The sequence below is a fragment of the Mycteria americana genome, chromosome 8 (genome assembly GCF_035582795.1).
Source record: "Mycteria americana isolate JAX WOST 10 ecotype Jacksonville Zoo and Gardens chromosome 8, USCA_MyAme_1.0, whole genome shotgun sequence".
Lineage (NCBI taxonomy): Eukaryota > Metazoa > Chordata > Aves > Ciconiiformes > Ciconiidae > Mycteria > Mycteria americana.
Genome location: NC_134372.1, coordinates 38,406,189 through 38,420,687, shown reverse-complemented (window position 1 = coordinate 38,420,687; position 14,499 = coordinate 38,406,189). Strand labels below are relative to the sequence as shown.

The 14,499-nt window shown below is 39.4% G+C and overlaps 1 protein-coding gene across 1 annotated transcript in view; it reads left to right on the top strand.

Annotated features, from left to right (window-relative positions):
* Positions 1–14,499, top strand: part of PEPD (peptidase D) — a 144,881-nt gene that overhangs the window by 116,054 nt on the left and 14,328 nt on the right. Inside the window, exon 13 of the mRNA XM_075510771.1 lies at positions 7,643–7,827. Coding sequence (XP_075366886.1) covers positions 7,643–7,827 — 185 coding nt within the window. The remainder of the gene's footprint in view (positions 1–7,642; positions 7,828–14,499) is intronic.

Here is a 14,499-nt window from a genome sequence, read left to right as displayed (position 1 = left end):
AGTCTCACTGCAAACCTTCTGGGAGCTGCTCTTCCCTGCTTGTGACTAACGCACGGGAGCTGACCCATGCATACAGTGACCACTGCAACGTTAGGAAGACTAAAATAACACTGACTTATTTCCAAGTGTATAAAACCAGGCACTTTAAAACAGTTGGGCCTTTCTGCCCTGAAGTCCCTCTCATGTGGAGGGCTCTGAGCAGCCCTTCTGGGGGCAGTATCTGCAGGAGCTGCTGTGGTTCGGGGGCAAACCTGCAGCTTTCCAGCCCGGCTGCACACGTGGATTTTTCCGCTACTTGCAGTGGTTCTTCAGTGGTGCTGCTTGTACAAAGCAAATACGTTTAGAAGACTTTACAGACTTAGAGCGTAAAGTGGCTCTAAGTTTTTTAGCCTTTTTCTGGTGAATGGTTTTTTGGTTTAAGGCTATTTTTTTAAAAAATCCTTTTTTCCTAATTGTAACAGGTTGTAATATTGTAACATTGTACAATTCTGATTTTAACAGTGACTTTGGGGAAAATAACCAGCTTTCACATGGTCTGATGTGCACAGATTTTCTCCCAGTTCAGTGTTCAGGAAGTGCACTCATTCTACATTGTAATTTCAGTTGAAGTACAAAGTTCATGAGCCCTTCGATCTTGACACTGCATCAGCTGTAGCTGTCAGAGTGCAAACCTGCTAGACATAGATTATGCTGTTTGCCCCGAGTCTTATCTAAACAGAGTCTTTTCTAAGCTTCAAATATTGATAAGTTTCCACACTGCAATCACTCCCTCCAAGCACTTCCCTCCGTCCCCCAATCTTTTTTTCTCCTCTTTTCAATGTACACCTATTTGGAAGGAACATGCAGTAAAATTCATAGTGTTTGCCAGCGCTGCTCAATCCCAATGCTATATTTTTCCAGACACGGAAAAAATCCCTCCTCTTGCTCCACATGTGCATCTATTCAAATTGCTTAAGGTTTTAGCATGGCAAACTGTTATCTTGATGTCGCCTCTGACATGTTACAGATCATCATATGCAGGGTTTATCATGGGGAGGATGAGTTTACCACTGAAACTAATGTGATACTGATGCAAAGGAAGTATCGCAATACAGCTGAATAGCACAACACTATTCAGCCTCCTGAAGAAGAGGTCTGAATTTCGGAGGCAATGGGGACTCATCTCTATTTCCCTTTGGTAACTCCCGCTCCTGTCAGGCAGGTGCATCTTCCTGGGGGACTGAGGGATGGTTTTTGAAGGAGGCCATCCTGGTTTGGAGCTGTGGCAGTGGGGCTCATGGCACAGAGCAGGCTGAAGTCTAGTAATCCCTGCAGTCAGTACTGCAGGTATCTGACACTGCAGAAAATTCAGTATAGTTCCCATCACCTTTTGGGATGGGAAAGTTAACAGGCTCTTCTCATCATATGGCAGCCAGTTACAGCCATGCCACCGCTGTAAAATACAGCCTAAAATTGCATACCTGAATTAGGCATCCATATAGCCAACTAATGCTGACTCTGAGGCTTACAGGTAGTTACCCATACAGCATATGAAGCTTTGAACAGCTTCACTGTTGCCCAAACGTTGTCAGAGTGCAGCATTTTGGTTTCTCACTCTCTGATTCCTCGCTCTGTTGCAGCATTGCCTTACCTGGTGCTACAAGAAACCAAGCTTGAAAACTGAGCAACTAGTGAATATTTCATCTAGTGGGCCAAAAGGAAAGCATGAAAATCAGAAATACAACAAATTATTCTCTAGCACCCAAGTGAAGAGGAAAGAAATAATTGTTTTTAGTATTTAAATGATGTTTTGGTTTGTTTTTTAAACTGGGTTTGATTGGAATTTTTAAGGACCTATTGTTTTATGTCTGATATGGTCACTGTGTGTTGGCAGATTTTAATCTGTTCCAGTGGTTTGCTGGCAGGACAGGGATTCGTGTTATGTCTGCGTTTCAGTGGCACTGCCAGGGGACATTGGGCCTTTTGCCCTTGTCTGTGGACACTCAGAAATTAAATGTAACTTAACCTTAGCACAATTTGGGGAGAAGTTACTACAACCTTGCCATACTCATTTTTTTTTAGTAAGATTGTGACATCTGTGCTGGCAAACCCCCCCCACCCTACAACAACAAAAAACCCCTGCTAAATCATTTGTGGTTTAATCATTGTCACATTGCAACCACAAAGTACCCTAAGTAGCGGCCAAAAAAATCCTGTTAGGCCTTTTCAGAGCACTTTCCGACCAAAGTGGCTAAATACCACACAGTCATTTTAAATTACTTTTGTATGCTGTTTCTACTTTATGTTCTCGAATAGCTTCTAATAAAACATCAGAAAATAATGACTGGAATGAAAATACCAGTGAGTTAACACAACTGAGGAACAATTTATAGTGTGATGTGTTATAACAACTCATCTTTTTAATTCTACTGTTTAAAAAGTTATGGTATGTTTGTTAAAAGATAGAGATGCTTGTGATTTGTGGTTTCACTAGAAGCTTTTTTTTTTTTTAACAAAAATCTTCTCTATCAATAGTGTGATCAAAGGCATCACAGATTATTGCAGAGATCCTCATACGATGTTTCTGAGTCCCTAAAACATGATATTTTATTTGAAATTTGGTGATAATAAAAAACAGATAATTAGAGAGGAAATATTTTCAAGGCAGTACAACAATACCTATTTTATCTTTTTCTTTTCTGTCACGCTAGTATCTAAGAATATCAGGTAACATTCAGGTTGATGGGAATAAATTTTTAAAAACCCTTTGTAGTAAACTTAATGCCTTAATTTTGCCATTTTTAAACACAGTACCTTACATGTCTGCAAATCTCTGCTATACTGTTAGCATGGTATCTGAAAACTAATAGCCTCTGTAGTTATATATTGTTTAATTTATCCATGATCTGTCGCATTTCATTATTGGACATATCCACTGTCTGGTTGTTTCTGTGTAGTTCACTCTCTGTCTCAAGGGATCTCAAACGCTTTGGTTGGTGTAAAAGGTGCTTTTTGTCCTGGCCTCTCGCCCAAGCACATGCTGCGTGGTAGGTAACGAATCACAACCTAATGAGCCTTGGTAACTGAGCTTTCCTGGGGAGCCAGTTGCTGGTTCAGTGACCTGTATTACCCAGTATCTCGTTTGGCAGAGAATTAAGAATGGAGCAGACACATCATCAGCAGATTTTCCTGAGTGCAGACTCATTTTGGTACAAGCTGTCAAAGTCCAAGGACCCTCCAATCTAGCTTTCTAAACCTCACCTGTCAGTGGAGTATAATTGGTTTATAAATTGGCTTAAAGATAACAATGGAACTAACCTTTTTACACAAAAAGTATGTCTGCAACTATGATAAACTTCTCCAAAGCTTAAAAATAGTAGTCCTGAATAATGTATCAGTGAAGCATCCTAGTGGGTGATTGGTGGTGGGAGGTTAGTGCAGGCTGGTGTTGCAAAACAGTCAGCCGTTGCAGTAACTCACGTAACTGATGTTAGAGCCACTTGTGTGGAAGTTGTTTTGTTGTGGTTTTCAGTTGTTTTTTAACTGCTTTGTCTCGCTACAAGAATGCTAATATGGTGTTTGACTTCTGCTGCGTCAGCTTGCGGCAGGTAAGAGAGGTCTCCACTGGACCACATCAATCCAAAAAACTGAAGTGCCTGAACATCAAGTAACCTCCATGAATTAAGGATTCTTTGTACAAAATGTTATTCATTCAGTTTTGTTTAGTTGGTTGTTTTTCTTCACATCTGCAAATGCTGTCCTGTTGGGCAGATTGTTCCCTGGCTGTGGGCAGAGAGGCTTTATTATTGTTTTCTTTGTTTTAACATGCTAAAGCTATCCACACATAGATGTGCACACAGACATTTGAACAGAATATAGACATCTCTGTGCTTTAGCACAGGGATTCACATATCCTCACTGCAAATCCTTCTGGCACGTCCAGATTGTTGAATTGCGCATCATGTGAGAGTACCAAAAAATTCTGTTTGTGGCTTTCCTAGTCAAGTTAGCTGTGATATTTAATTTGTCCTTCCTTCTCTGCTTCTTGCAATTATTGGAAGTTCAGTATGTACACAGGAAAAATAGATTAGCAGAATTTGTGGACTTTTGCTCTTAGAGTATACTTACTAGTTAACTTAAATGACAGTTGAGTGCAGACATGCCAGCCAGTCCAAGGGACAGCTAGGTTTGCATAGGCCATTGTATTATAAAGATTCCAATTGCCAGATAAACCTGGTACAATTTTAGGTTTAAAATAAATTTGAGGACTTGTATATCTCTGTTTGCTGTGTGTTAAATGTGTATAACATGAGTATACTTTATGTATAAAATATACCAAGATATCTTTCTTGAATTAGGATGGCTTCCTTTCTTCAGTAGGTTGTGTTCTGTACTTTTAAGTAATTGCATTATTACTGTAAAGTAGTTGTTTCTCTTAACAAACTTAATGTTTTTGAGATTATAAGGGTACTAGGAAATGTTTGAAGATTTGCATTTACATCCTCTTTCTTTGTCAAATTGCCTGTTTAAAAAAAGGGGGAAAAAACTGTGTGTACCCTATTATTAAAGTTTATTCCTAGCATGATGGGAATCAGCTCATCTCAAACAAGACAAAAGATGTCACCATTTTTTTAAGTGGAAACCAGTAAGGTCACTCCACTTAGTTCACTGTCTCTAGTCAGCTCAAAAATATCCTCGTATTTTGTCTTAGCACACTAGTAATAGTCTGTGTGTGTATGACTGTGTTATACAATGCTTGTAGATTAAGTGGTTTGGAGGGGGGTGCAAAATACCACCACACTGTAGTTATAGTAGAATAAAATGTGAAGCCAGGCAATAGAATACAAAATGCAATCTATCTAGAAATATTTTTTTTTAATTAGACTATTTGAACACCTATTTACTTGTAAAACAAGATTTGTACTATTTAGCAGGGCACCTCCAGCAGTAGTTGAATTTCCCTCCAGCCAGAGCTGTCCCAGTGCAATCTACAGCTTCTGCAGCATGGATGAGAAAGCTGGAGAAGTTCTTCCCATCTCTAGCAAAACTGATGGCACCAGCTAGAAGATAAGTGTGGTCTAGAGTCGTTTTGCTGGGCTCTGCCCAAAGCACTGCCCTTGTTCCAAGAGAGAGTCCAAAGCTGCAGATTTTCCATCCAGCCTCATTATTTATTTTGCAGTGGAGCTTTTTGTTGTCCTCAGTCTCTAATGAAGTAGATAAGATGAATAAAAACCAGAACAGGTAGAGAATGCAGAGCTCTGGGCGAGAGGAAGAGAGGGAAAATAGTCCTGTTTTTTCTCAATGAGAGAAAAAGAAAAAAAGGAGAGGGGAGGGAAGAAGGGACTGTAATGGATTTGCTCAGTGCCCAGAAATACTCAGGATTTACAACCACAGCAGTCTTCTCAGGGTAGTAGTGTCATTTATTTGCTGTATTAAACTTCTGCAGACAAATGGATATGTTTTTGGTGTTTTAATTTCGGATCAGTTTAATCCTTGTATCTCTTCCTTAGTTTGATAAAGGTTGCTGTATCTCTGTGAGTGGAGTCTGTGGGTTTGGATTGAGACTAATAGTACCAGCACAGCTGTAGAGGGAAGCTGTATTGCAAACAGCAAGCACCTCATCTTCAGTTCTTCTCTCGGGCACCTCATCTTAAGTTGATTCAGAGCATCCAGGAGATGGTTGTGTTTTGTCTTATGGCAACAGAGTTTTGACCTTCATTTATTCCAAAAGAGGATGAGGCTTCAAATAGTTGACCAGGGTCAGATGTTACATGTGGCTATGCAGTCATGGGGATGAAAATAGAAGACTTGTAGTAATACTCAGCTAAGAAATCATGGGAGAGATCTCAAAAGAACATCTAGTGTCCCCAGAAAGAATATTAAAGACTTCTAGAGCAGTTGGAGTTGACTTCAAAATGCAGAAGCTGAACTGGGAGTTACACACAGAAATTCTGTATTCCCACAACTACAAAATAAACAGGAAACCAACTGTGATTCAGTAATACTTCCAGTTTGATATCAGTAATATCAGTACGATAGATTGCAGTGATTTCAATTTATCATGCAATAGATTGGAGCCTATTGTGAGATAGCTGTGAAACATAGATGAATCTAGAGAAGTGAAAATTGCAATACAATCAATGTTTAAAAAGATAAAAAGATAAATTATTGTAAAGTATAATTATGTTGAACATAGTTGTCAAAGAACAACTGGTTATAGTTCTATTAATTCTTACAGAAGTAAAAATCTAAATTCCTTTTTAAAGGAGAGAAAACACAAAAATAGCACGTTTTGAACAGGAAGACTGCACGTGTTTTGTGGATGAGCATCATGCACTTGGGCACTGTTGGCTTTTGTGAGGAAACAGCAGCTGAGAGTTTGTCCAGCGTATTGTGCCGCACACCTCTTGTGGTCTTGCTTGGGCAAGGAAGGTGCTTCTTCAGCTGCATGCATGCAACAGGCTAAAAAGTTTGATCTCTGAGTAATCTGGTGGGGAAAAGGAGGCTGCCTGTTAACTCATTTAAATGCTGAGCTGATTCCTAGTCAGTGTTAATGGGAGCGTAAAGGTGCATTGGTTTCTGTGTGGACCATGTGCAAGACAGAGCAGCTGCTTGCTCTGCAGTTTGTTTCTGACCTTTATATCAGAGCCATAGAAGACAACTGAATTTTATTTAAGCACTCCCATAAGATGATTTTATTTCAGTCTTTGAAGCCTCAGTACTTTCAGCAAAAAGTGCTAATAGAATTATGATATGACGCTCATGTTCACAAGACCCTAGAGCTGTGTGTTTAACTGGATTAAAGCAAATGGAACTTGATGAGGTTTTGGCCGTAAAAATTGCTCGGTTTTTATTTATTTAATCATGCCAAAATTGAACAAGGAAAATATTCTTCTACTGTACCTTAGCCCTAGTTGCCTTGACTCTGCAACTGCTCTGTTGATGATGACTCAAAGCCATGGTGAACTAATTAAGACAGTACTGTGTTACTAACAAAAGAGCTGCTTTCTTCCTCCCTCCTCCCCCCAGCAGTTTGTCAAACAAAATTGTATCCTATACCAAAATAATAGAAATCTAATGTATCCTGGCACTCTGTCTCTAGTCAACCAACAGTATTTTGTAATGCTGTTTTAGTACGTGTATTAGAGGACTTGTGTTTTACACAGCCCATTAACACAAGGGAATCATTAATTTCTGGAGAATGTCTTTGCCAGAAAGATGTGGGCTTTAAATCTTCTATGTCCATAGAAAAGTACTGTCCATCTCAAATATTCTAAACGGGTATGATCATTATTGGAAATAATAGGATAGTAATATTTCATGCTCTGCCTTTTAAGTAACTGCATTTTACAGTTGATATTCTTTTAGAAAACTCACTGATACTTTTGCATCTGCATAGACGTGCTTAGATACAGTGTCTTAACATTTTTTCACATGGATCTGGATTATAAGGTGCTGCTGTTTCTCGTTTCTAGTTTTCTGTGCTTCGCATGCATGTTAAAATAATTTTGTCTTGTTTAATGTATTTTTGTGCTAATGTAGTTGCTCTTTCCACCTTTGTTTTTTATATAAAAAAAGGGCACGTGTTACATCTGCTTTTTGAAAGTCATCTTTAAAAACTTTTAGCAATAGTTAACTCAGCTGTTTGTTTCTGCTCTCTAAGGGGTCGCCTGGCCTGATATGCACCGTCTGGCTGACAGAGTCCATCTGGAGGAGTTGACTAAAATTGGCATTCTGAAAGGCAATGTAGATGACATGGTGAAGGTTCATCTGGGTGCAGTATTTATGCCACACGGACTTGGACATCTACTTGGAATCGATGTGCATGACGTTGGAGGCTACCCAGAGGTTAGTGTTAGTCCATTCTCAACTGCCTTGCAGATTAACCCCTCTCAATTCGATCAGCATTTCTCTTAGTTTATGCATGATTAGCCAGTTGCATGTTCTCAGAGGTGGAGCACATGTGCATTTAAGTGTGTCTTTTTCTGGATGTGATATTTTATGCAGTTTACTTTAAGGGAATCTATTAGTTCATTAAAACATAAATTGCTTATGGGGAGAAGTCAACTGATGCTGACCTTTGGGCATTCTCAATCTGTTCAATTTCTACATACATTGTGTTGTTCCTCCATGAGCTGCCGCTGCGACATATATCACTCAAGCATACCCTATGCTGTGACAGAGAGCATCTCAGTGTACCTGAGACCTGTAGTGGGAAGACATACTTGCTCCATTCCAGATGTGAGACACCTGTGGGAGCCCACTGCTGCACCTGGGCTAGTAAATCCTGGTGGCTGTGTCATACGGAAACAAGCTGGCTCATATTCCTGTCTTGAACTTTGATCTCCAGTGTCAACATGGGCACCAATGTAGTAGATGTGTTGTCCTGGAATGAGAATAGAAAGAAAAAATCCATCAAGTCTTCCAAATGTGAAAGCGTAACCTCTTGTATTCTGAGTTTCTGCGGAAAACACAGAATGATTATCTTTTTCCTTGAATTAACATGATGGTTCATGACTGTGGTCTGAAAGCAGAATAGGTAAAATTCTGTAACCAATGAATGGTAAGATGTTTGCCATAATACTAAAAAAAAAAAAAAATCTCTAAGGGGAATTGAACTTAAGGTTTGAATAAAGAAAGGAAGTTTACAGCAGCTTCAGAAGATGTCAGAAGGATTTTCTGTGTGTTATGTTTTGTTTATTTGAGGCTGACTGTTTAAGGTTTTCAATAATACAGTATGAAAATGGATCATTTGCCTTCTGTCTTATGTAAGATGTTCTTTTACAAGAACCTGAAAAAGAAACTAAGAACTTTTTAGGTAAGGTTTAAGCATATTTTGGAGCTTGTTCATGTTGGGTGGACAGGCTACATAACAGCTGCTATTGCTGGGTTCACTTTTGCAGACAGGGAAGAAACAGTATATAATATTTGAGGGTACTCGTTATGTTCACAATATAATTATTATTGAGACAGAATGCTATGATGACAATGTATTGGCATCAGCTAATAAACTTGTATGTAATAAAAGTGAAACAAAAATCAAAAGCAACCCTATTCTGATTTTAAGATTTCTTCACTAGCTAATACAGAAAGGATGGATGTTTCCCTGTCTGTCTCTCCCAAGTGCATGCTCTCTGTGTATACAAATAGAGGCATTCAGCAAAGCATAAGGGATGTTATTACTTGGAGAGTTCATGGACTTCAAAATCCAGGACCCCCATGTTGCATGCCTTTGCTTAGATTGTTTTCACTTGTGTTGTGAATAACCTTTCTGAATTTGGTGGACTTATGTAAACTGGGGCACGTGTTCAAGACTTGGTAGGGTAAAGAGATAACTAAATTTTGGGAACAAGTGAGAAGAATTGTGAGAGTGAAAAAAGTACCAGGCTTGGTTTTTATTTAGAAACTGTATGCTTTGAAGGTTAGAGAAAGTACCTTAATTTCAAGGGAGATTTCTAGAACTGAATTTTGAGGAGTATAGAGCAACAGACCCTATACACCTTCCATCTCTCAGCAGGTTTCAGTAGTGTGGCATATGAGCAACAGAATCAGTTTTTGAAAGTAATTTTTATTTACAAATGACCAAATTTATAACTGTTAATTATCCAGTGTATTATATAATTTAAGCATTGTTTTTCTGAAAGCAGGCCAATCTATCCATAGTTTTGAAAGAGCAACCTGTTCGAGATAAAAATGGATTTGGGGTTTGTATTGTCAAATGTGTCAGGTTCTCCACTTTCATACTTAACATGCATAAAAAATACCAGAGCTCTGTGCAGATAAGGATTTATATACCTGCAAATGGCCAAGAAGGCCAATGGCATCCTGGTTTGTATCAGAAATAGCGTGGCCAGCAGGACTAGGGAAGTGATTGTGCCCCTGTACTCAGCACTGGTGAGGCCGCACCTCGAATACTGTGTTCAGTTTTGGGTCCCTCACTACAAGAAGGACATTGAGGTGCTGGAGCGAGTCCAGAGAAGGGCAACGAAGCTGGTGAAGGGTCTGGAGAGCAAGTCTTATGAGGAGCGGCTGAGGGAACTGGGGTTGTTTAGCCTGGAGAAAAGGAGGCTGAGGGGAGACCTTATTGCTCTCTACAACTACCTGAAAGGAGGTTGTAGAGAGGTGGGGGTCGGTCTCTTCTCCCAGGTAACAAGTGATAGGACGAGAGGAAATGGCCTCAAGTTGCGCCAGGGGAGGTTTAGACTGGATATTAGGAAATTTTACTTCACTGAAAGGGTTATCAAGCATTGGAACAGGCTGCCCAGGGAACTGGTTGAGTCACTGTCCTTGGAGGTATTTAAAAGATGTGTAGATGTGGTGCTTAGGGACATGGTTTAGTGGTGGACTTGGTAGTGCTAGGTTAACGGTTGGACTTGCTGATCTTAAAGGTCTTTTCCAACCTAAATGATTCTATGATTCTAAATATTAAAATTATTTGTTTGTGTAGACATGCAACTGCAGTCTTACATTAAGAATGTTTGCATGGCTAATTTACTTTCAAAATCTAATGCTAAATAAATTTCCTGAATATGGGGGAAGCATGTATGTAAGCTCACAAACAAATAGCTGAAGTCCTGCATTTGCCTATAAATGTGCATGTAGGCATCAGCTTAGTTTGAAAAAAAATTAATTTGGGGTTCTGCAGAAGGGCAGCCCCTTTAAACTCTCTGTGCGGCATTAATTACTCCTCTGTTAGACCCATCACTTCTCTCTGACCCAAAGCATGAGGTTCCTTATATTGGGTCATTTGACTAAGGTTAGGTCCTTGAACATTGGAGCACCTGATGGTGGAAAACCCACATCAAAGCCTGTCGATGGGGTGAACTTCATTAGGCTTGAAGCTCTAATGGGAGGCACGGTCCTGGCCCGCGGCAGGAGGGAGCCATAGGGCTGCGGTGCCGGGGCAGCACTGGAAGGCTTCAGGGGATGTGGTTTTCCCCAGGTAAATCTAAACATGAGCAATTGGGCACCTCTCACCTGAGTGTGATACATGTCTGTATTAAATGGGAGAAGGCTTTTTGTCTGTGCCTCATTGTTTCATGAGAAAACACATTTTGAAGACATCTAGTACGCTGTGGAGTAATTTTTGGTGCGTTTTAAATGTTTACCAGCTAGCAAGATTTTCACAAGGAATTTCATAAAGCCATTTGTGTGTTTATTGTACACTGAGCCCATGCCTGTAGTATCATGCTCTTTTTTCTAGCTGGTTAAGAAGCAAGTTATTTGCTTTTGGCCGAGGGAATTTCTGGGAGTATTACAAAGGATTTTTTAAAAATAAAAACTTTCCAAGTGGATATTATTCCATTATTTTTCCTCAAGTGTAAACAGTTACATTTGGAATAATACAATAAGCTTTAATTTCCTAATTTTTATCCGTCACAAAGTTTTGTGTGTTCCAAAACAACTATTTCCAGACATTGTTAGCTTAGATTAGTTATTCATTAGTAGCCAAAGATTTCTTTTTTCAAAATTGGCAATAATAAGTTTTCATCTTTTCCAGTAAGCTGCTTTCACATGCAGCATTGAAGAAGCAATATCTTCCTCTTTGACAAACACTGTAAAAAGCTTGCACATTTTCTGCAAAGGATACTCTGGGATATTAGAAAAATATAACATTTCCCTTCCTTTTTTTTGCCATGATAAAGAATAATTGGTTCTGGCCAGCAATAAATGTGGCTTAGCAACTGTGTTTAGGGCAAGGTTTTTAAAAGACCGTAACCACCAGTATTTCCCATTGAAGCACGTAAGTAAATGTCCTGATTTTCAGAAGTACTTGGCAGTCAAGAGCCCTGTTGGGAATCAGGTCTCCTGCAGTGTACCGTGGTATTCCTCACGGGGAAACCAAGCATCGAACACTTCTTTGAAAATCTGTCTGCTTTTTTTAAGGGTCTAACTACAACTTGAGCAGTTCTGAAAATCCAGCCCCAGTGGTACTAATCACTTCAGAAAATCTGGCCCTTAGTCAGACAGAGCTAGCTTCAAAGGGTGAAAACTCCACTGGGCTTAGCTTCAGCTGTAAAATTTAATCATGGAGATGGTTTTCCCACACTCTTTCATTTGTTTCTGGGTAAATTCGATATGGGATATAAATGAGGGTTTGTGCCTGTTGCAATGGAGAAAATGTGGTAGGTGATCCCAAATTTTCAGCCCCTGAGGTAGATGGGGCTGAAGTTTTCATTTAAATCTAGGTTCTGTGTCTCTAGATGCTTGAGTTGATTCAATTTCATGTTATATTAATTGACTGTAAGGCTCTAAAGAATGCTAAGTACATTTGATGACTTTCTATAATAATAAGCCAGTTAATTTAAGTTAGGTTAATAACTACAGTGATTTTAACGTCTTGCGAATTAAGAGCTTCATTTTGTTTTGTCTTTTAAAATTATGAGATTTACCTTAGTTTAAAGTTTTAATTCAATTCTCTATTCTCATGAAAAGCTGATCCTTTCATCGCTATTCTGCATCAGCAAATTAAGGTCAGAGGTTTGTTTTGATCCTGGAGTTATCCATGTCCTTCCATTACTGTGCATGCTTGGGGAACATCTCTGCTACTCAGAGAGGTGTACAAGCTGCATCTGGCTCTAACAGAAAGCTTGCTCCCAGATCCCAGATGACTGTCTGGGGATTTAGGTCACCAAACCTACTAGAGAATACAGGAATAATCTTGTTCCCTTTCTTGTTCTGGCAAAAATTATTTTCCTTATGTATCCTACTTTATGCTGAAGTAGATTATTTCAATTTTTTTTGTGGTCAGCATTGCAAATGATGCATTAATGTTTTTTCCTTTAAGAAGCAGAGGATGAAGTGAATTTACCAAGGAGCCTAAAGCTGTTATGTAGAGCCCCAGTGATGCAAATTGCTTCACTTGGTCATAACCTTGCAAAGCCTTGCTCTAGCTGTGCATATCCAGGATCTGCAAACATGAAACAACCTGTATGGTAGGCGCTTATATGAGCAAGGAGTGAAAGGGCCTTTCACCAGTTTTAGCTCTAGGTTTTGTTCTTGTAAGCGATTGTACACCTTGAGAAAAGATTAGGAGAAAAAATCTGCTGCTTCTGCTTCATGGGGTCCTCTTGAATCACTTTCTTTTTGATTCTTTGAATTCCTGCATAGCAGAGCCATATAGTTGTGTGGGCCACTGAGCAGGCAGAGTGCAGGCAAGAAACAAATTGGTGAAGACTTTCAATTCTACAGCATTTCCATGCAGAGCAGCACTGAAATCCATAGTGCTTATTGTTATCTGTTGGGTTGAACACCAGCTAGGAGAGTTTCCTGCAGCCTAAGATTCTTCTGTGGGATTTAAACCCCTCCCAGGGTTAGGTTAATAGATCTTCTTACCCTGCTGTGGCATCTCATATGTGGTCAGAAAAGTTGTGATCAGTTCCCAGCAGCTTTTCCCTGTGAGGACAGATGCTGGAGTTTGGGTGTTTATGGGAGCTTAGGACTTGAGCAGAGGCAGAAGAGGAGGGAGGGCTCAGGTGCCGTGTCAGTCCGGTGCCGTGGTGCGCACCATACCCTGTCGTACCACAGGGTTTCCCTCCTCCTCTGAGAAAGAAAGTGTCGTGGACTTGGGGTTTTTTGTTGCTTGGTTTGGGTTTCATTAGTTCTGGTTAATTTTTTTTGATGGAGATACTTGCTTATGTTTGTTTTACTTGTTGAAGTTTGTTGCAAAAGACTTTGTGTGCTAAGAGAGATTTTATCTGAATATTTATTGTCCAAATCTTTCTGAAATTCTAGCAGAGACTAACAGAGCTTGTGCGGTTTTGAACAACTCATTCTAGGCGCAGTAGGAGAGAAAAACCAAGACAGTACAGTTCTGCTTTCCATCACATGTAAAAGCAAGGTATAAAAGATACCATAGGTATACTTTCATTTTTTTGCTATGCAATTCCCACTAATACTGGGATCACAAAAGAAAAAGCCCTTTCATTTAAGGCCATCGCCTATGTATGCTTTCTGTGTGTCACAAGAAAATGTGCCCATTAGATTTTAAATGGTGCTTGTCATTGGTCTAATTTTAAAACAGTGTTGCTGGTAGCTTTTGCAATTCTTTATCTCATTTCTTTTGAATTCTCTATCTAAATATTCTCCTCATCTTCCAGGTTTATGTTGTAGTTGTCAACTTGGTGATTTTTACTATTTGCTATCTCTTTTTTTTTTCCTCATGCTTAGGTTTTAAGAAAAAAGAAAAAATATAATCTGTATGTTTTATTATTTCCGTTATGATAGCAGTGGAGCTTGGTGACATCTGAGGATCAGGAAGCAAAAATGACATGGGAAGTTATGCTCAGAACCATGCTGTAGCAATGGGTTGAAATTCAGCTCTATCTGACTCAGCAGGCAGCGGTGCCTCAAATAAGTGGCAGGTGATTTTTCCTCATTCCCTGCAATAACAGGAAACTTATGAGGCAGCTTAAACCTGATACCACAGTTAATATCTAGGAAAAGACAAAAATGTTTCAAATAAAATAGCCAGTTAAACATAATGTGCCCTCGATTCCCCCAATATTAACTTTAAGCTGT